The 23,846-nt window shown below is 36.7% G+C and overlaps 2 protein-coding genes across 3 annotated transcripts in view; one reads left to right on the top strand and one right to left on the bottom strand.

Moving 5' to 3' along the window:
• LOC133524901 (uncharacterized) overlaps window positions 1-18,274 on the top strand; it is a 40,071-nt gene extending 21,797 nt beyond the window's left edge. The window contains exons 1-3 of one of the 2 annotated variants that reach the window (XM_061861061.1): window positions 14,111-14,320; window positions 15,679-15,814; window positions 17,697-18,274. In XM_061861061.1, the coding sequence (XP_061717045.1) occupies window positions 15,682-15,814; window positions 17,697-18,205 (642 nt within the window). In that variant the 5' untranslated portion in view covers window positions 14,111-14,320; window positions 15,679-15,681 and the 3' untranslated portion in view covers window positions 18,206-18,274. Of the gene's footprint in view, window positions 1-14,110; window positions 14,321-15,678; window positions 15,815-17,696 lie in introns of those variants that run through there. The other variant, XM_061861062.1, reaches the window with a different exon arrangement.
• On the bottom strand, window positions 10,092-13,030 carry LOC133524903 (uncharacterized). The gene is made up of 3 exons (XM_061861065.1): window positions 12,358-13,030; window positions 11,234-11,369; window positions 10,092-10,543 (listed from the first exon to the last, which is right to left on the bottom strand). Exons 2-3 carry the CDS (start codon window positions 11,364-11,366, stop codon window positions 10,125-10,127), a joined length of 552 nt encoding a protein of 183 aa, XP_061717049.1. The 5' UTR covers window positions 11,367-11,369; window positions 12,358-13,030; the 3' UTR covers window positions 10,092-10,124.
• Window positions 18,275-23,846: the final 5,572 nt, after the last annotated feature.

Here is a 23,846-nt window from a genome sequence, read left to right as displayed (position 1 = left end):
AAATAAAGTCAACATCCCTATTAAAACAGTATATGTTATAACTAAATAGGAAATAGTACCTTTTCATTAATAATAAGAAAATAGACCTGGCTATTTGTTATATTATTGTTATAAAAAGCCGAATTATTAAATCTTATTTGCCTTAAGTTCTGAACAATCTCCCACTCAATTAATTAGTTAATTGCAAATGTAAAAACAAAACACAAGCGTCAAGGGCACCTGGTATTCTACGAAATAATTAATTAAACACTTACGTCTGACGAAGTTGGCAACACTGAAATGTGAAATGAAATGCGTATTCATTAGGGAAGCATTAATCTTCACGTTTAAACAGTAGCCTTTTGGGCTTCATCAACTTTGTTATTCATTGAATCTGTGGATTATCATCGCTGTAGAGATTTTATTACCCCTGTAAAGCGAAACGTAAGTTAAGATTTTTGTTATTTGACAATTTTGGGAGGTAGTCTCGCATACAAATTTTACCAGTAGCAATAGAATAATAAACTTACAGCCATCACTTTTTAGGGTTACGTACCTTAAAAGGAGAAAACGGAACCCTTATATGATTACTTTTTTGGCCGTCCGTCTGTCTGTCAAGACCCTTTACCTCGGGAACGCGTGAAGGTATCGAGTTGAAATTAAAACTATATACTCAGGTCTACAGTTCCTTAAAGCTGTGAAAACCAAAGTCTTAGTTAACGTAAAAAAAAGATACGGCCGTGTTCATCAATCCAAATTTATAGGGCGCTTTCCGTTGACCTAGAAGTATGAAATTTGGCAAATAATATTATCTTACACTACAAGTACAGGGGAAAAAAAAGAATTTTGTAACAAATAAATAAATTAAAGATAAATTAAATTTCTACGGAAGTTCGGTTCTGTGAGGATCATTTTACTTTATTTGGTAGGTAATATTTATACTTACATTTTTGGTAATCATAGTGGTTTATTTAGGTAAAAATATCGCACTAATATGCTCTTCTAGATTTGGCGATCATTCAATATATTAAGTATTTTTTTAATCAATTTGGAGTTCAGTCTTGATTGAAACAACTAGTGTTGCTTAGTATATTTTCTTGGTAAGAGCGTTTTTTTTATTTTATTTTGGGTACCAAAGCATTTCCCTGTAGTATAATTAGTTTTATTTTATGGCTAGTTTAGTTTTAATTTTAGTACCTATATAAATTTGTATTGCGTTGGTGTTATAGGAAATTTACAATAAATGTATTTTCCCTGTATATAGTAATTATTCCGGAAAAATATAATTCCTCTCATTAGTCATTGTTACCTAACCCTATGGACGTCAAGTCCGAAATAAATATTTCAATTCAATTCAATTCAATTAGTACGAGCCGAGGTTTGAACCCATAACATCGCCTAATTGAAAATAATATATTATGAATATTTGTAGAGTAGGTATTCTGAATAAATGAATGTGAACTATAAAGCTTCGAAAAACAACCCCCGCTTTTAACGGATAAAGGAAACATTTCTCAAATTTTAATTGAAATAGAATTGTAATCAAAACGCTGTTAGCGAACTCGTCAACCCGGGTTCGAACCCACTTCCAAGCGTGAATGGCCAATAACAATATCTTAGCGATGATTGATAGACTGCCGGAGGGCCCCATTTGGTAGTTACGTAATACAAAAGGGATGAGAAAACTTGATATCGGTACCTTGGGGTTGATTCACACATTCTTTTCTGGGCTTACTTGGGGAACGTGGGATACCGTCTGCTCAACATCCTAATCCCAACTAGTTTTTACGAAAGCGACTGCCATCTGACATCCCAGTGGGGAAATTGGTCCGGTTTCCTCACGATGTTTTTCTTCACCAAAAATAAAAATACAACGGTTTTGTACAAACAATATTGATATCCCACAGAAAAAAATATCATCACGACCACATGTGGTCTTTGCTTTATGCACAAAGGCCTCCCAATCTACATGATTTTTTGTCTTCCGGATACTCCGGTATAGATCTTTGACAGATATCTTTAACGACATCCAAGTCCAGTTTAACTTCACACCTTCAAGAATGAGCGTACCTACTCCCATCTTAAAAGTCGGCGACGCAGTTGCAACCTCTCTGGTATTACACGTGTCCATGGGCGACGCTTATTGCCTACCATCAGGCTATTTGTCCGCTCGTTCGCCTCCTATATCATAACAGGGATATTTTATCGACATCGATACTTCTTAAAATGTGCAATCCTCAAGATCCACTGGTCTCAAGCCAACTTACAATTCAACGAGTAGGCTTTCATTTATGTAACGCTCTCTTATCTCGGCTCACCTTTTAAGAGCGTTACTGGATGCCGAAATTGGAGGGAGGGTAAATGAAAAGTGGTCTTTATGTAGCTTTCAGATAAAATGAATACAGCTAAGAGGTACTTTTAGCCGTATTTATGGCTATTTACTTCGAGTTACAGATGTTTATTACAGATGTTACAGGTCTGTTAAGGTCATATAGAAAACTGAGGGGTATTTTGCCTTTCTTTTTATGGATGTAAGTTTAAGTAAGATATGCCCTCAATGTCCGAAAGTTAAAAATGTATACTAATCTCATGAGCACAAATAACCAAGAGCAACTGCACTGCTTTTTTCTAGCCTATTCTGGAGTCCCACTGCTGGGAAAAGGTCTCTCCTAGGGGGTGCTCCCGGTACTGGTTTTCTATACAAATACAGTACTCGCCATACAAACTCAGCAGTCCCTAGTCTCTCCCCTTGATTACTCCTGATTTAGTGATTCTTTCGGCCAGTTGTTAAGGAATCGCCGTCTCCGTCTCTTGCTGCGTCCGCGCCCATCTACTGGCATCCACTTGGTAGTATAGCCTATCTGTCTGTTCCTCCCATTAAATTGTCTTAAACTCACGGCCTCAGGATCAATACTCCAGCGCTCTGCCAACTGAGCCACCCAGACGTGATCCATAGCCAGCAAATTTTCTCGACCCTAGCGACATCTACCGTAAGAAAGTGCCACTTCTTAAACGGCTGCCAGAGTTCCAAACTTCCAAATCATGTTGGAAATTCACCAGTTACGATATGCTACCCATACTAAATTAATCTTTGACAAGCAGACGTCTGCGAACGATGCAATTAAATTTTCTACTTTTAAATATATTCTAAGCTTAATACCTTAATAGCATCGTTCGCATGTTAAAAATTAACCAGTGTAATATTCTTCATCTTGTATATGTATGTAGTAGTGTGTATTCATTTATCTTAAGAATATTATATATATTAGAAGCTGCTGTAAGGCGACTTTCCTTTGACCTTAAAGCGAAAACACGTTGACATATGCTTTTAACCTATCCTAATTCATGATGCTCAAAGGTGGTCACTGGTCACTCACTGAGGCGAAAAAGACCAAAATACTGGGAGTAAAACGGGTTCACCGAACTCGTAACTCTACGCTGCGCTTAAAATCGCGGATCACTGAATTTGGAGCTAAGATCGACAAGCTGAAATCAGACTGGACCCGAGAGGTGGTAGCTAGCCACAGAGGTGGGCTAAAATAGCCACGGTAGGCAAAATTTGCTACTGCTCATTCCATATACCTATTCACAGCTAACCATCATAGATCATACTGGTGGCCGTTCCTCTATCCACTTCCTGTGGACCCCAGTAGTAGCCTACACCTCAGCCCTATTTACGAAACCCTCTAAGCCCCTCGAAATCCAAAAGTAGAACTAACCAAACCAAAGAACAACCAGGTAAAATAATAAAACAGCCAATCGTAGTCCACCACACACATACTTACGCAGAGGTAAATTGTCCTTAGTGGCAACTACCCTGGACCCTAATAATATGCCAGCGTAATAAAGACGAATAGGGCCAGATAAACCGGAGAAGTAAATCGGCAAGATTCCCGCGACAAATGCAGCCTAGGCCGGTACTCCAGTCAATGAAGTGCACGAGCCTAAATAATATAACTCCGTAAACACATGACATTTCCGTTCGCCTCTGTACAGTCAAGTGTAAAAATATGGGTGTACACATCTTACTCAAAAATATGTCCCATAGCATCTTATTCCAGTGTAATAAGAGCGTAGGACCATATTTATGAGACGATTCTTTCGATACATATTTTTGCACTCGACTGTACCTATGAATTGTAGCTCTGCGTCAGACTGTACCTTGTCAATGACGGACGAGGCAATCTAAATTCAACCTTCAATGCAAAAAGAGCCTATCAATGTTATTTCATGTTTAGATTACGTACTTAGTCAATTTACTGAAGTGGAAAAGATCTGTAAAGATAAATTAATTAAGATTGCTTAAGAGAAAAGAGGATGTCCGCGTCTCCATGCAAAAGGAGTCCCCATTCTCCTTTCTGGATATTGACATTGTGAAAAATATTTATATATAATTTGATATATATTAACCATAGCTATGCCTCTACGTTTGACTATTTTAGATTTTTTTACTTATGTAAAAATTAGGAGCGAAAAACAGATTTCATACAAATTTTTAATGGCTCTTATATCTTAGAATGATTAAAATCTAACGTAGGGGCATAGCTGTGGTTAATATACAGCAAATTGTATAAAAATATTTTCAATAATATGATTATTCAGATAGGAAAATAAGGACTACGTTTGTATGAAGAGGCGATTTTGCACGGGTCCTTCACTTTCGTCTTAAAAAGGACTAACATAAGTAAGTATCGCTCACCCAATTTGTATTGTACGGATATGACGGTTGTATTTATCTACGTGGCAGCGTGATAATGGCAGTGTCTGTCTCTTTCAATCGCGTGGTATTAAAAAGTGACACTTAACACGTCACGTGCATAAAGCCCTGCTGGGACAGAAAAAATGTTATATAAGCCGAATGGCCTCATTGCCTAGTGTAATCCTAAGAGCGCAAAACATTTATTTTTGGTACACCGTCAAGGCGCACATACATCACCCTTATCGCCGCTGTCAGGTGTGCGGCAAAATGATTTAGACACACAAATGTATCAAATCATTCAAATCACAAGTGGCATTTCCAATGAATAACATTAGGAAAGATGAAATAAATTAAGTGGCAAAATTTACTGTCTTGGGTGGGACTTCAACCCGCGACCACTGGATAGCTCTAGCCCTGGGCTCTTCCATCGGAGTTACCAAGACTGACGTCCCAACATAGCAAATATCTCCAGAGAGGGTCTTTCAGAGAGGTACCCCTAGCGACCTCTACCGTAAGAGTGTTATACTTCTTAACGTCTGAAACAATGATATTAAGCTTCGACATAAATTAAAAGTAGTAAAAATTATTGAACCCATGACGACTGGATCGCTAGCCCAATGCTCTTCATCTGACCGTATAGCATGATTGCGTTCTCGCGCGCGAGTCCATAGCCGGTCAGAGCTACTACTTCCACTTTTAATTTATTTCTAAGCTCAATAGCATGCAGATGTTTCTGCTTGTTAAACTATTGATAGGAAAAATGGTTTGAGGGTAATTTAATTCCTTGGTTATTGATAACGATAGGTTATAAACTTAAATAGATGATATTAAAGAAAAAGAGAGCAAGTCCTCCGGTCCTCAAAGGCGCCTAGCCTTTCAAAGGTAGCATATCGAGAATTGACGAACTGTCTGGCCTAGTAACCCTGCCTATGAAATCGATGGTTCCGGGTTCAAATTCTGGTAAGGGCATTTATTCGTGTGATGGCCATGGATATTTGTTCCTGGGTCATGGGTGTTTTCTATGTCTTTTTATATATTATATATGCATATTGTTGTCTAAGTAATTACAACACAAGCCTTATTGAGCTCATTGTGAGATTTAGTCAATTAGTGTAATAAGTTTTTCAGTGTACCTATACTTCAAATCAGCTCTCAGTAATTAACAAACAAGTGTTGATTAAAACTGGATCCGCAAAACAAAATTTACAATTTTGATACGCTTTCCGGGAAAAGGACCAATTTTCTAATTCCGAGAATTGTAAAAACAAACAGGAAGGCGCACCGGATCACAGGAGTTCTGAAATCAAATTTGATGGCTACGTACCCCAATTGGAAGGGTTGGTTATTGTTTTCGTTAATTAAATATACCCTTTGATCGTAGGCGGGATCGCGTCTCAAAGGATGCCAACGTGCCAGTACCATCAAGTCCGAAAAATATAGAAATTATAATACAAAGGAAATACAGCAAGTAGAATTTACACATAAAAACTAGAGATGCAACGAATATTCGGCCACTATTCGTTATTCGGCCTATTCGGCAATAATTTCACTATTCGGCCGAATACCGAATAGTACGTTAACACGTAGATAACGGTAAACGAGAGGTGAAAAAGTAACAAACTACAAGTAATCAATTATTAAGATCAGTATAATCCTTCAGACTGTCAACATTTCAATACGCACTGCGTGCAGAATAAGCGCAATTTCTATCAAGAAACAAGTTGCAACTTGCACAGCGCACGCGCACGCGCGCGTTCGAATTTACTTCAGTTTAGGTAAAACATCTTTAACCGAATATTCGGCTATTCGGCCTATGGCTCCGCCGGATATTCGGTATTCGGCCAAGCCACTATTCTTTGCATCTCTAATAAAAACTTCTACTCACTATGTTTTCTTTCTATTTATTACATTTTTAATAAGAAAATATAATACGAGAGATAAAATATTACTTTAATGTTCATGCCAAGTTTCATGTAATTTCACGACTTCGTTTTAAAATGACAAAAAATAATGTTACGTATTTTACCCTGAGGCCAACTGGAAATTACATTGTTATCATTCGCCTGTGCGTCCAGTTTGCGCCAATACAAGTACGGGCTACCGTTTTGTGCGCACCAGAGGGCCTACCGCGAACCACGTTCGACGTGTTGCCTCCCTGTCACGCTTGCGTACGAATTTACAAGTGCGACAGAGAGGCAACACGTCGACCGTAGTTCGCGGTAGGCCCTCAGTTGGCGCCACTGTAGTTGGTGGTTCAGAAAAACAGCTCTCGAAACTCTGCTATCATTGTTTAAAAAAATGAATACGATCTAATACACGAAAGTTTAGTATTTTAACGTCTAAATTTACCGTTTTTAAAACCTGTTTAATTTTGCCTACATTTTAGTTGACACTTTTCTAAAACCACTAACATTTATTGAACTATATCTGATATTTACCATGAATAATCAAAAATAGAAAAATAATTTACTACAATTATGAATAAGGAGTGAAAATTCGCCATTAAAAAGCTTGTAACTCCCAAAACTACTACGCATTGGACATTTCGAAAGACCTCCGTCTCCGTCTACACTAGCGCCCCTAGTCGCGAAATTAAACGCCTTAGCCCTTATTGGCCTCCTTCTGTTTAAACCAAACAGCTCTAACCATAATATATCCAACACCTTTTGTCAAAATATCAAACGGATTAAAACAAATTTTCGCTGCAACCATCTCAATTGACTTCCAGTACCCTTTACCCGTTTAAGATTCAAATTTTATTTCATTCCCCCGATCATTTCGTGGAAACAAATGACTCGTGGCGGCTTGAAAAATTGCGTGGCTCGGCTTAGACAGCTTCGTTTGTTCAGACGCAAATTGTATACTTTTGTACGTATCCAGTGGGTAGGGAACCCTCTTAACTTATAACAAATGGTGCTGCATGTCTCTTGTCGTTTTGTTTGTATTGTGGCTACGGGTAGCTACGTTTCTTGGTGTGAAGATTTGTGGATTGGAGTTTAGCCTATGCGAGGGCTGCTACTTATGTATCCGGAAAATGGGTCACTTACTGGAACTTTATTAAAAATATATGTTTACTCAACATATAAAAAGAAACTCTTTGGAAGCAGAATACAGTTTATTTCATATGTCCATCAGTTGGGTTTATCAGTCACCTGGTGGTCCATACAAGAAAAAAAAATTACATTTATTCTTCTGCCTAACCACAGAATGGTTTGTTGGCAGACGTCTCCTGTAAGTAAATAATTGTATTAAGTGTAAGATTTTATTTGTTGTAAAATTTTACGAAATATTACGTCAAAATGACTAAAGGTTAACTAACTACGCTAGTGAAGAATTAATTACAGATATATTTGGTCCTTTAACAAAGTTCTTCGTAGAAAACGTCATTAAATTACTCAAAACTCAAAAGTTTTTTCGATTTTGTGTGTTTCGAAATGTGTATTGGAAATAAAATAAAATCTAGTAGACCTCCCAAAATCAGTTACTACCTGACTCCCCAAGAGAGAATAACGAATAAAAATAAGAAAAGAATTAAATTATACAATTTTGTAGACATTTTAAGAGACTTAAAATTTATCCATGAGACAGCTGAAACGTGAAAGACAGTTGAAAACCCTTTTGATTTTATGAATTTGAAACTCGGAAACAAAAAACAATTTACGTTTAGTAAAACTCGGACCATGAATAATCCGCCAAGGCCCTGATTTGCATGCCAAAGACATTTAGCTTTCGACGAAACTGATCGAGAAAAATATGTCGAGGAAGCTTTCTGTCAATGGGATTATTTTCAATAGTTAAATTTAACATTTAAAACTTACGCGTTTTGGACACAGTCATATTAAACTTTCATGTGTGGGGTGGTCTATGTTTTTGCAGAAATCGCGAAGCGTCTGGTCGACGTAACTGGTGGTGGTGGTGGTGGTTTCCTCGCACTGCGTATCAGCATTGCGATACAGCGAGGAATATCGCTAGCATCCTTGGTACAATGCCTCAAGGGCCTTCAGATGCCCAGTAGTCGATAAACGCATTAGTTTGACGTTTAAAACAACATTCTTTTTTATATTAGCATAACATTTAGCATGTTTAAATAAATACTGTCATCCCTTCGATTTAAGCTAACTAGTTATTCAGTTAGTTTAGTCTTTGTACCGTACCGTTACTGTAATGCCTCTGTATACAGAACCCCTAGTGTAAGTTTATTCGATAGCGAGACGTGACGTACGTGTTTGCGTTAAGTCTCATTTTGTATGGGATTTTGAGTTTCCAAAACGTCCCGCTTGGCGCGCTGTTTCTAAATCCCAAACAAAATGAGACTTAACGCAAACGCGTAAGTCACGTTTCGCTATCGAATAAATTTACACTAAAGGTACAGGGTTCTTTTTGAATTATTTTTGTTTCACTAAGCTTTTTTGGGGACTTTTCGCAACTTATATTACCTTATGGCTAACTGCTCAAAAAGAACACTGTATATCTATTATGTAAATAAATAATATTATGAGTTATGGGTTCAAATCTCTTTTTGTGTGTAGATTCCGTGAGGAAAGAAAATAGTCGTGGAATGTAATTAGCGTTATCCGGGAACTAGACCAGTGTAACCTTCGTCGGAAAGTCGGAAATAAAACTACCAAATAAAAAACATACAAAGGTCATCGTCAAAACACAAATAAAAAGTTTCAATTTTTATTTGCGATCAGTACATATACATACAATAGTACATTACGATACAAGTGCGAAAAATAGGAAATTCGAAACGAGCGGCGATAAATTAAAACACGACCGAAGGGAGTGTTTTAAATCGACACGAGTTGCGAATTACCTATTCGCACATGTATCGTACAACGTTTTACAGTACATATGGCCCTTTAAATGTTCGACACAGTAACGTAATATGCTACTTCTCGCACTAGTGCTATAAAGTAGCCCCATATGTACTGTAAATATAGTTATACGAGTATACATATACAATTAATTACAATATTTATATTGATACTACTCAATCTCGCTAAAAATACAAGGTATAAAATAATATCGCAATATACCGGTTTAAAATTATGATTGTTTTAAAGTTCCTGTCGTTTTAGGATAAAATCATCCCTTGGATTGTTATTTAATCCGACACTGTTTGAAGTATTTAAAGCTATGAAATTAAATTACTGTAAAATCAGCTTTCTATTTTCAAAAGTATTAAAAATCGGTGGGTAGGCATGTAGCACAGTTTAAATTAAATATATTCATTTACTTAAGGCAATTTACTTAAGATTTGATTAATACATAAAATAGAAATGAATTCTAATCAATGTTCATTGACAATAACAATATACATAATGGATATGTACAGATGATTACTATAACTAGCTTATATCTAAAATAGGCCCTTGAGGCATTGTACCAAGGAAAATAAATACAATTCCATTATGCAATAAATGTATTGGTATATCAATGTTCATCACCACTTCAATTTGTTCATCACTACTTCTTCTTCTGCCTCGTTGATAATTTTAAATATATCTCTTTTCACACGTATTTGGACGTCTTTCGGAAAGGTTTTTACTGTCTCTCCTAAATTAGTGAAGAAAGTTACCACTGTGTCAGTTCTAGGGACTGTTTCGTAGTTCTTTTCTAGCACTAGTGGATCTATTGAATTAGGTTCTACAGCATATGTTTCTGTTTTCCTAGAATGCCCGGCACTGTGAGTATCGACTTCTTCATATTCTATTTCTTTCTGGTCATCTATAAACGTCATTATGTGCCCGTGTTTGATGCGTTTAAATTTCTTGATGCCTTTGGCTTTCTGTGTTTGACGTAGTTTAATTGCTTTTCTGTAGTTTTCACGCAGTTTTTTCCACCTTTCTTTGCATTCAAGAGCTGAAAATAAAAAATGTATTTACTGAAAATTCCCCAATTACACTGAATATATGAATATACATAATCTGTAATGAGTTGGAATTTTCTCCCTCTTACGCCCAGACTGTAAAGTTAGTAGTTCAGGTTAGAGCAAATTACCTAACAGTATAGGAGTTTCTAAAAAAAGAAAGGAATACACGCCCGGTATATTTGCAGACGTAGAATATACTAGCGACCCGCCCCGGCTTCGCACGGGTTACCTATAGCCTTAACAAATGTGACCGTCCATAAGAAAAGGGTCCTTATGGCAGTTTCTAGTTACGGAAATATTGACGTTTTTGTAAAATGCTTCAAAATTATCGTTTTTTTTTGTTGTATGCAAAAAAGGAAAATATACAGATAGACGTGTATTTGTAGCTCAGTTTCACTACTGTACGTTGAGTATTTAAGTACGTTAACTCTTTGAACTAACATTTGAAACACCCAATAGTTGGTTAAAAAATGTATTACTCGACCAAATTATGAAGGCTCCGTTTCCATGCATATTATTAGCAATCAGTTACCTTCTTAACTCAGTCGGATAATATAATGAAAAAGCACGAGTGTTATAATATACTGAAAAAGCACGCGTGTTTAATATCTGGGATTATGAGCCAAAAATCGGTGGAATAAAAACGTCGTATTGAGCAAGTGTGTTGAAAATGTGATTACCTGGCATCTTCATCTTGTTAGCGATCTTCTTCCAAGCTTGGTCCCTCCTGTGTTGGTCCTGGTACTGTCTGTGCGCCGGGTCGTATAGCTCCCCGTGTTCCCTTACCAGGTTTATGAGCATTTCTTCGTCCATGTTCTAGAGCAGAAAAATAGTTATTTGTTTTACAAGGGCCAAAGTTATTGTTTAACCGCTCGTGCTAATATTGATACCCGAGCAAGCGAAAGATTACAAAATTGAACCAAGAGCGTAGCGAGTGGTTCGAGAAGTGGAATCTTAAGCGTTGCGAGGGTTTCAAGGCACGAGGGTTAAACAAATTTTGCCTCCGAGTGAAACACAAAATTTTTCATCACACCAACGCGAGGAAAATAGTAACTATGAAATGCCAAAAAAATCAAACCAAATCAAATCCAAAGGAACATACTTAATTAAAAATTTGTCATTTACTTAAATCATCATTTAAAAGTCAATTCTACCAGCTAACATAAAGAAACAACTCAAATTTTGCATCTGATTACTTTGCCCCACATGTGGATAAAATGCAACTTTCTCATTCAGTTTTGAACAATCAAGAGGGCCTTTACCAGTTGGTGTGATGAAAAAATATTTAGGTACCTACTGTAGCGTATGTAGGTAACCCTAACTTCGCCGTTGATGCCCAACTTGACCCAAGGAAAATATTAAAATAATTATTTTGCCAAGAAATAGATATCCATTGAATTCACAATAAAATGAGCTGCTTAAAAATTGAATAAATAAAATAAAAGATCTAAAATAAAAATAAACCTTCACCACCGTCCCCGACTTAGTCATAAAAAAATATTTATTAGGAAAATTATACTAAAATTTATCCCAAATTCTAAATGTTGAATACGCCCATGAATCCTATACTATAATTCACCTTACCTCTCTCTGCATCTGACTGTACTCTACGCCTCGTTTCTTTAACATATTGAATCGCACGGAACGCGCAACATCGGAATAATTCGGTACCATCTAATCCTATGCGAGAATTACAATAATGTCTAACAAAAAACCAGCAACATAACACTAAAAAGCTGTAATTCAAAACCTATCAAGTTTATTTTATAGAAAATGTGTTTTAAACATTAATTCAAGTAATTACCTGCGAAATAATCGTGTTTCCACCGCAGAATTCGAACGAATACTAACGATTCGATGGAAGCGAGACGCGGCGAGTCGGACAAAATACATCGCTCGGTTTTAGTCGGGAATATACGGAAAGCGACCTTAAACCAATGTAATACCGACAATCTCAACTGCAGTAAGATTTATGTTTATGAACCTACTTCAGAGGGCCTACCGCGGATACCGAAGTTCTTAAATTGCAGACATCTTTCTCTGTCACTCTAACTTCGCCTTGATTGGAGTAAAAGAGAAAGATGCCCGCAATTTGCCAACTTCGTTGTTCGCAGTAGGCCCCGTCTCAAGGATTGGGCGTTATTGGAGAATAGACTTTCACTGTAGAGAAATAAAGTGTGTTTTATAGTGTGAGATTCAGTCTGAATTGCTCACGTAAATGGACCGCGGCGCGGCGCTTGGCACACACTGGATGAGATTCGGACGTCACTCCGATGTTCAAGCGGGGTGTCGCTATAATACGCGCATAGCGTTGTCTCGCTTTAACATCGTAGCGACGTGTGCATCGGATCCAGTGAGTGTGATAAGCGCCACAGTGACTAAACATTTTTTTATCTGATTTACAATTAGGAAGGTAGATGCAATTTTAAATGTTAATAATTTATGTATTCATTCATTTGGCAACAGAATACGCGAGTAGACACGATATGGATGTAAAATAAACAAAAAACCGGGCAAGTGCGAGTCGGACTCGCGCACGAAGGGTTCCGTACCATTATTTATAATAACGGCAAAAAAATTATGTTTGTTGTATGGGAGCCCCCTTAAATATTTATTTTATTCTGTTTTTAGTATTTGTTGTTATAGCGGCAATAGAAATACCTTATCTGTGAAAATTTCAACTGTCTAGCTATCACGGTTTATGAGATACCGCCTGGTGACAGACGGACGGACGGACGGACGAACGGACAGCGAAGTCTCAGTAATAGGGTCCCGTTTGACCCTTTAGGTACGGAACCCTAAAAAGGGAAATGGGAGTTTAACCCGATAGCGGGACATCTATTCACTTATTGTCTAGGCAATTATTGATGATTGAACACGAGTTGCGAATTACCTATTCGCACATGTATCGTATAACGTTTTACAGTACATATGGCCCTTTAAATGTTCGACACAGTAACATAATATGCTAATTTTCGCACTAGTGCGGTAAAGTAGCACCCATATGTACTGTAAAAATATTTAATAGTGCATTCGGGTAGCTCCGAATTACTTCCGAACGACGGATGAATCCGAAAGTCACACATAATTCCATCACATCAGACTTCATCCTCAAAATTATCCGACACTCGCAAGAGACTCGAAATCATCCGAATACGCCTAGCCAGACATTGATATTACTTATAGAAAATATTTTACGGAAATAGCCAGGCTAGCAAATGATTGGCGCGACAGTGTCTCTCTAATAAACTACCCGTCCCTCTTTAAATAATACACTTAGAAAAAGACGGGTCTATCTCGCGCGTGAAATACTGTCGCGCCACGATAGTCGCGCCCCTCCTGTGCTAGGCCTACAGGTAAAACTCCTGCCATCATAAGACCTACCGCGAATATCGCAAGTAGCGAACTTCGATGTTCAAGGTAGGCCCTTTGAAGTGCCAGGCGAATATGAACTTAATTTCATTTCATACAAATCTGTAGCATTTAAAAATACACCTAAATTTTAAAGTCTTAACGTTCTTTTTCGGTTAACCCACGGTCACAATAAACTAGCGGCAACGTGGCAGCATGTTGAATGCTGGCAACGCTCGAGCGTTTTACGTACAGCGTGCATTCAGAATTCGACTTTATGTGTTGGTGGGAAAGTCAGATTTACAGTGGGCGTTGAGAGACAGGCGCGTTCCGCTCCGACCCGCCGAGCCCCGCTCCACTTCGATCCGTTAGTGTGCGTCCGGCCGCGGCGACGAACAGTGGGGGTTATCTTGCAGGTAAATATCATGTTTCTGTCAAAAACATGCTTTATTTTAGAAGAAAATATGGTCAGTTGATTTCCTATCGTTTGTTAAAATGATTTTTAATCTGTTTCTGTACGTTGTCAATTTAAAAATCTTGTATTCGACTGTTTTGTTCTTATAAGTTTCAATATTTTACTCGTATCGTAATGCGCGTGGTGATAAATACGTAATGTGTTCCGAGCCCACAACCGCTTGTGCCGGCCCGTGCAAATTTAAACTTTATGGAATGATTAATAACATTCAATTTCCTTGCTTGTAGCTGATTGCATTGTTTTGAATCTACTTTATACCCGGTAACTGTGTCGATTTATTTAACTTAAACAAAACGAGTCCTACCTTAACTGTTTACTTTACCCATGTTTGTTTTAGGCCCAGTTGATTTCAATTTAAAATATTTTTTTTACGATGAACTTAAAATTAATATGTACTTAAGGCAATAATATTGATTCTTATTCACTCATTCGCTTATTATTTTAACACGATCGAGTGGCTGCTTTTCAGTGTACTTATGTAACATTAATACATTTTAAACAAGCAAAATTTGGAGGATTGATCTTTTTTAGTTTAAAGATTGCGGCGTCACACATAGGGCCCAATCGAGAAAAAAGGGACATTAGTGACATTACTTATTTCGCTAAAAAAACTCGCCTTAGGTAAGAGATAAGATTTACTTATCAAAAATTATTACCTACTGGTCCAATTAAAGCGTAATACTGGTATAAAAAAATGTATGAAGAAAAAAAATCTTAACAGGGAAGAATAGCTTTGCGATTCTAGCGAAATAACGATACTTTTTCTATGAAATTCCATTTCAGCAGAAAACGGTTTCCGCTAGCTAAATATTAACAAATCACTTTGGTTTTGATGTCGATCGCTTCGGCATGATATATTCTAGGTTTCACTTTTTTGAAAAAAAACATTTCTTTTTGTTTTGCAAATTTTGAAAATAAGGAAAATCTATAAATATATTTTCATTGTGTCAATAACATACTAAAAATCATGGAGAATGGAAAATATTTAGAAGTGGAAAAACGTTTTCTCTTTTTGTATGGACGGTCGTGCTGTACTACTCTTAAGTTACCGATTTGTTCTCAAAAACGAGGTCGAACAGATTTTTAAATGAAATTCCTTAATTTATATTTTTTTCTATACTTACTCTATGTCCCACTTTTGTCGATTTGAGGCCAGAAGGCCTACCGCGAACCACGTTCGACGTTTTGCCTCTCAACAGGGAGGCAACACGTCGAACGTGGTTCGCGGTAGGCCTTCAGTGTACGCCGTCTGAGTTTAGCCTTGCGCATATGTACCTATATCCTCATTTGTCTTTTTAGACTATGGATGAAGAATTGCTTATAAACCTGGTGAAGGAACACGGCGAGCTGTATGATTCGGAACACAAGCAGTATGAAGACCAGCATAAGAGAGAGGCGGCTTGGCAGGAGATTGCTAAGAAAACAAATCAAACAGGTAAATAAGTACAGTATGGGGTTCTTCAAAAAAGGAGTGTACAAGTTTTTAAAGGGTCGGCAACGCGCAGGTGTAATATCTCTGGTGTTGCAGGCGTCCATAGGCTACGATGACTGCTTACCATCAGGCGGGCCGTATGCTTGTTTGCCACCGACGTGGTATTAAAAAAATGACATTGATACAAGCTTTTATGGCTGACTATACTTTTCTTTCAACAGTCAATTAATACTCATCTAAACAATCCTAACAAACCCACATAACAATTAATTAGGTTGCGTTGTTTTATCACAAAGTCATATGGCCTGTGATCATCATCAGATCAGCTCGATGGTACCATAATAATGCATTTCCACCCAACTTACATGAATGTGAAGTTACAGCTCAATCGAATAATGGTAATATTACTCACCTAAATACTCATTTAGCTTGCAAGATTTGACCCTAACAACATACATGTATAAGTTGCAAGTTAAATACCTAAAAGCTTGTAAAAAGGCTCCTCTCATGCGCGGAAGGACTTGGGCTGTAGTCCCCACGCTGGCACAATGTGGGTTGGGGGCTACACATTCCTTATTTGTTTACACGCTTCAAGGTGACGCGTAAACACGTATACTCGTAGTTCGTGTCATCGACGATGGCGCGCAGATTTGTCAAATCTAACCTTTAATAACATGGCAATAAGAGTCAAGGCACACGTAGTCTTGAATGACACGATCTATAGTAAGAAAACGTCGCCTTCTGAATTACGTAATTTTGTAAGCATGCTAACGAAAGGTTTTTATTAACCCAGATAACCCTAAAACCAAAAAATCCCCTTTTTATGATTTTTTGATTTAGTGTCAAATAGTCACTACAAAAAAACCAAAAAAAATATAGCGGTTATATAGCACCAGCAGTGGCAGCATGGTTCTATTTTTATCGCTTGTCACAATGCCTGTCACTTTCGCACTAACATACTTGTTAGAACGTGACAGGCATGGTGACAAATGATAAACAGCCGACCATCTTAGCCCTACTGGTCTGGTCGGGCTAAATGGGTTAAGGTCAATACGGTTGTGTGGCTGGCCTTCACATTGGGGCCGTTTGCACATTGATCTATTTATTTATTCCCGCAACAGCCGCCGCAGCCATTGTGCGGTAGCGGCCCCTCATACCCCCCTGACGGGGGGTATCGACAGATCACTCTATTTATTGTGCGTTCAGCATACTTACATTTGCTTCTTTCGTGTGTAGCAAATTTATGAACTCGCAATAAACACTAATCAATGTGTAAACAGGCCCCTATGTATGTACCACACTTATCCCGCAGCCACTCTTACTTACCTTTGTACATATTGACATTATTCTCAGCGCATTCGGTCGTCCTAACGCGGTTATTATCATTATCATGCTCATGTCGACTCGCACGCCGCTGCGGCGTATGAGCAAGACAGCGCACGAGTGGCGTGCTACGCTAATATATAAGTACGAGTGAGATGCACTGCGAGCGATGTCGAATTGTACCTAATCAATTTATAAAGTTCAAATGCCGCTCTTGTTCTATTGTTCAATGAACAATTACACAAAATAGTTATAGTTGTTATGTTTTCTGAATTATTTATACTTTTTAATTAATTAAACTGATTATAGTTGTTATGTTTTCTGAATTATTTTTCTCACTGCACCCACATTAGAGAATTTCTGTTTTTTCCTATGGTCGACTGGTAGAGGATGCCATAAGGCATTAAGGCAGCCATTTGTACTTTTTTATTGTGCAATAAACTTAAATAAATAATCAAAAGAAGGTTATGTTATGTTTTGTGTTTTTTCATCGATTCATAATATTGTTGTGTCTCTGTTTGTATTTAATAAATATATGTTATAACATATATTATTATTCTAGCGCATGAATGCAGAGATAGATGGAAACGACTACGAGACAACTACAGAAAAGCACGAAAACTGCGACAAATAAAAAAAACACAAGGTTTCAAAAAAATTAAACCTATAAAGTACGAGAAAATATTGGCATTTATAGACGCTATAATAGATAACAGAGAAAGAACGGAACCCACAGAACTAGGAGATGAAGATTCTGAAAGCGCTTCATCAACCAATGTAGAAAAATCGTTTATTGAAGTCGCAGAGAATGCAATACCAGAGCTAGAGAGAAATAACCAAGAAACTACTGAAAATAACACATTGGTCAATTTTTTTGCAAATTTAGGTGAAACCGTGAACACTTTTCCACCAGAAGTACAGATCAGAGTGAAAAGAGACATTTTTAAAATTATAAACGAGGCTGAAGAAGAAGTGCTTACCAATAGGTTAAATATTAGAGGAGTGAGAAGAGTCTACAGTGAACATGTGGACGTGAAGTTTGAAATGTCAGATTATCATTCAAATTTTTAAAATGAATTTTTTTGTGACCTGAAAAGGTTTAGTTTATATAATAATTTAATAAATATGCATAAAGATCCATCGGTGTCACTTTATTTTAAAATAATAGAAAAATATATAGTATAAATTTTCCATTGTTAAACACGAAAGCTATCGTAAAGGTCGGAAAACAAAAACACAGATGTTATCGGCAATTTATTAAATACGAGGATGGTTTAGATTATTTTAAAATCAATTTTGTTTGAGTATTCTCCAAGCATTAATTAAGAACTATTATATTTTCGGCATGTTTTTTGTCTGGAAGGAGGGTGGATATTGGCTGCGTTTCCGCGTAGCAAGGGATGTGTTTGTTAAAAACCAATCGAATCACTACACGCTGAGCGAGGAAAAGATTCTAATAGTTCTTGACAAACACATTCCTCGCTACGCTGGTAGAAACGCAGCCTAAAGTACAATAGACTATAAAACAAGTAATTTAAATTTTCGTTCCAAAAAATGTTACAAGTAAACCTCATTTTTTCTTTAATGAAGTTGGCTACTTTGTTGACATTTCCAGAAATTAGCTGGAAACAGAATATAGATTTGGCTTTTGTTAAAAGATGTTCTAGAAATAAAAACTTTCGGAGGCTCGTAAAGAAACAGGATTTAAATTTAAATACAGTAGAAATATAAGAGATCTCTGAAAAACAGTATTTAATATCGGAAAAACTAAATGAAAAATTCCTATCGAAGGAATTCTAATTATTCCGATAAAATTGGACGGACGTCTTACAAATCTATTTGTAAGTCGTTTCTTAAGATATAATGATTATCTGAAGAATAATTTTTCGGCCATTAAGAACTCTGTAGTAATGAGAAAGATCTCATTTTGTGTCTGCTCATTATATATTCTTCTTCTTTTTCGTTGTACTCTTTGCAGAGCGTCGTAGTCAACTGCTGACATCAGGCGCAGATGTTGCTTGCCGTACGAATTTTCGCCATTTTTCGCGGTTGGGGTTCTTTCTGGCAAATGTGTTCAGGGGTCCCCAGTAATATCTATTATTATCCGCAAAATATGAGTAAAGTTTGAATTACAGCGACGCATTAAACTAAACATACGTAATAAATAAAATTCATAAACACTGCAGATCTTACATCAGAGCCTGTGCCAAATCCAAAACCGAAATGGCGCGTGCAACAATAGAAACACTTGCCATACAGCCTTTGACCGGAAACAGAGTACAAGGACAATGACAGTAATCTGTCAGCGAACACAAATAGGCTATTTCTCAACAGGTAATAATTTTAACATCTTTACAATCCAACGTTTATCCAAATTATATTTACACGACCTTATTGTCAGTGTCTTAGAGGCGTGTAAATATATTTTTGGTTTGTAAAGATGTTTGTAAACTCAACCGTACTATGAATTTAATATGAGAAACTAAACCGCAAAAAAAAACACCTTCTTTTACAGCATTTCTGGTTCAGTATAAGGTTTGTGATTAAACAATATTAGTACCGTGGACATTGGTTAACATTTTACTAAGGCCTTCATGGTACAGTTGAGAAGAGGTTTTGAACAGGTGAGTTCACAAACATTTGTAAACATGTTTGTAAACTCGACCGTTCAAAACCGTTCCAAAAATATATTTACACGTCCTTGTTGTCAGTGTCTTACTCGTAAAGGTGTACTTTTAAAAGTTATAAATATAAAAATGTAATTTTGGAACGAAGAATTGCAAAAATGAATGTGAACTCGACCGAACATGCCTATATAAACGCAGCGTTGATCGAATGCGTCAACGGAATGTAGGATAATGACAATGTGCTTACCGATTATCTGATGTAAAATGGGTGTGCGGCAAACGCATCGCGTTTAATAATAATAATAATTTACTATAGTGAGAAGGGATACTTTTATCGGCATTCGATAGTTTTTTGCAAGCGCGTATTTAATTTTATTTGAAGATGGATTACTTGTAGGTGTCTATAGTATATATTCTGCCAGAATTGTCCCCTTGGCCTCGGCCCAAGCGATCTGTCACCGGGACAAATTAATAACTCTCCAACGAAATAATGTCAATGAAGCGTTTGGCTGGATGCTCTGAATGGTTAAGTTATTATAATGGCTTGGGATTTATTTGTGTTGTTTTTAAATTTATCTTTCGCTTTGTATTTTTTAGTTTTTCAAAATGTTTGCAATATATTGTGCAAAAATTTTGAGCATACGGAAATTTTCCTTCTGTGTAACGTTATTACATACCTATCAAGAATATTTTGCAACTAAGAAGAATACTTAGTCAGCACAGAAAACATAATAAATGTTTTAGCAGCCTTGCACGTGAATACAAATCAAAGTTTATTAGTAATGGATACCGATTTAACTGGGAGGATGTGGTCAATAGTTAAACATTAATTGCACTTTTCGATATTTTATTATTCTTTACTCAATATATCAGCCAGCAGCGTAGCGTATGTGTTTGCCGCCCGGGGCCAATCAGAAATTTGCCGCCCCAATTTACGACCAACATCACTTGGACAAGTCATAAGTTCAGTCACAAAGATTTTTAGTGATAAAAAAGTCATAGGTACAGTTTCGCATTATTCTATGTAATATTCGAAGGAAATGGTATTAAATTTATTATTTTACTTTATTAGGTACCCTAAACAGATATCGTACAATATCATGAAAAACATACAATTGCATATGATGGCTTAAAAATTAGCACGAGATTCAAAACAAGTGTACACAGCATGCTTTACAAGTAAGCGCAAATGTATAAAAAATCATGAAAAAAATATGCGGCCTCTTTCGCGGGTGATTTTGATCCCTATTTATTTATTTTTCTGTTTTACATGGTTGAATCGTACATAAAAGAAATGTAGGGTCTTTTATCTTTCATTAGATACTTAAATCATGTGTACTGGACTGGCAAAATTGCAACTGTACATGTTTTACCAAACCTACTCGCAATGGCAGTCAAAAATAAGCATGTTACTGAAAAGTACCCTAAGTATGAAGGTATTAGCTGAAGTATAAACTTGTCGAAGAACTAAATGCTGGTGAGAAAATAGCGTTATAATAAAGTAGGTTCATATAAATAAACAATTGTACCTATTTTATTTATGTGACACTGATTTTTACTCCCTTTTGTGAAGTATATTTTTTCACAATCCAGCCGCGTATTCGCGTCTAACGACAATCCCAAAGTAAACAAGTAGTAAATAAAATCGCGATCTAAATTTTAAAACAATTATAATACGTTTTGATCATATAAAACAAGCTTTCAAATCATGGCTAACTTTTCTTAACCTTTGTGACATAATCTTATGACCTGACTAGACAAAGTTGGGTAAATGTGGTAAAATACAAAAATATGTTCAAAAACCAAAACTCGACTACTGAAAATCTGGCTCATAAAAGCATGAAAAAAGAAAAAAATCTCTGAAGTAATCACAGAGAAAATATTTTATATTTACATCTTTTAAATAAAGAAATACAATTTAACATACATAATTTACTAATTTTTGAATATACTGTGGGGACGAGTAACCCGACAGATTTTAACCACGTATTTCTGACGTCATAAAGAGCAAAAAAAATTTGACTTTTGATCAAATTCGACAAAAATGTGGGTGTTTTCTGCACATTTTCACATCTTGGTAAAAAAAAACATTACAGCGAATATGTAATAGTTATTTGTTTTACAAGGGGGCAACGTTGTTGTTTAACCGCTCGTGCTAATATTGATACCCGAGTAAGCGAAAGATTCCAAAATTGAAGTTCGAGCAGTGGAATCGTGACCGTTGCGAGGGTTTCAAGGCACGAGGGTTAAACAGACTTTGCCTCCGAGTAAACACAATATTTTTCACCACACCAATGAGAGGAAAATACTAACTATGAAATTAAATACCAATTAAAAACCAAATCAAATTCAAATGAACGTAATAATACATTTATCATTGGAAATCATAATTTAAAAGTAAATTCGACAAGTTGACACTAGGTAACAACTCACAATTTGCATCTGATTACTTTGCCTCACATGCATGTGGATAAAATGCAACTTTCTCATTCGTTTTTGAACAATCAAGAGAGCCTTTACCCGTTGGTGAAGTAAAAAGTTTTTTTTATTATTTACAGATAATTTTTAAGGTAGGTAAATGATTATTTCAGATGAGAATGTTTTTTTGTTCATACGTTTTAGAGCGCAATTTTCAGTAGTCTGCTTTTATATTTGAAAGTTTTGTATTTAATTAATTTTGGGGCTATAATTTCATAATCAATTATTTAAAATCTTTTACATTATTTTTGTGCCATGGTGCCTTAAGCACAGCAGCGCACGCAAAGCGCCCAATGCTTTTACATGAGAGTGCAAAAGGCGCCCGTTATTCCATCGCCCGCAGCGTGACAACATACGTCAGGCTATGCTCGACTCTTTTAATATGAGGGCACCGGAGCCACCGGCATTTAATGGCCCGTATCGCACCACGTTCATTGGGCTACGCCCGACTATTTTTGCGAATGATGGCGCCGAGGGCGCCCAGATTGCGCGCAGAGGGCACCGTGTTCAATTTGGTGCGATGTCATATAGGGCTATAGGTTATACCTATAACCAGGGGGCCTACCGCAAAAACCGAAATTCGCAAATTGCGGGTATCTTTCTCTTTTACTCTCACTAAGACGTAATTAGAGTGAGAGATAAAAATGCCCGCAATTGACGAACTTCGATTTTCGCGGTTGTAGCCCAGCGAACAATCGTGTATGCTCGGCATCGCTCCCGCGGTGCATTAGTTCGTTTCGTGGCACGATTTGAAAATATTGATTTCTTAATTTTATATTTTTTATATACCGTATTTTGCCGCCCCCTCTCATGTGCCGCCCGGGGCCATGGCCCCCCTAGCCCCCCCCTCGCTACGCCTCTGATATCAGCTACGTTACAAATCGTCTAGTCTTAATGGCTGCGTCTTCTCGAATACCGGCTCGCATACCCGTTCTATCTAACAGCGTGATTTGATTCTAAATTCAAATATGTAACTGTTGCCAGTGTCCATTAAAAGGTTATAAAGATGCAAAGCTTTACAGTACATACAACATACATACCAACAAATCCTACAATTATAAATCGTGTCATTCACCACGATGGTTATATTTGACAAATCAGAGCGTCATCGTGGATGACGTGAACTATAATGTGACTTATTTGAAGTTTATGAATGACGCAGTTATATTAAGCGCCATTACTCATTTCTTATTATTTTTGGAGTTCAAATCATTCATTTATCTTTTAATTTTCAACTGACAACGCTTAGTTTTTTCAAGATAACAAATGTCAATGAGAATTTAATAATATTTCAATTCGTTTTATAAATGGGGGAACTTTTTCATAATCCGGGCGTGAGGCGAGGAAAATACTTCATTTCACGGACAGTGGGTAATCAGGAGTAAATTATTATTGGAGGCGTATTCTGACTTTGAAAATATAATATTGATATCAAATCAATCACATTTTTGTAATTAATCTATATATGAGTTGGTGCGTGATGTAGTGAGATTAAATTTGTATCAATACCTATAATATTTTGTGAAATAAACTCCCTACAGAAGATTTTTATTTAGATTTCAGTGTATGGGCATGTCCCATGTTCATTCTGGGGCCTATCAGAGATG

Source organism: Cydia pomonella, chromosome 14, assembly GCF_033807575.1.
Source record: "Cydia pomonella isolate Wapato2018A chromosome 14, ilCydPomo1, whole genome shotgun sequence".
NCBI lineage: Eukaryota > Metazoa > Arthropoda > Insecta > Lepidoptera > Tortricidae > Cydia > Cydia pomonella.
This window is presented reverse-complemented; position numbering and strand designations above follow the sequence as displayed.

Bases quoted from the DNA above. Each gene is read 5' to 3' on its own strand.
- LOC133524903 (XM_061861065.1), bottom strand. From the start codon at position 11,366: ATGGACGAAGAAATGCTCATAAACCTGGTAAGGGAACACGGGGAGCTA. The intron at 10,544-11,233 runs GTAATCACATTT...TTTTATTTTCAG, and splicing joins TAACAAGATGAAGATGCCAG to CTCTTGAATGCAAAGAAAGG.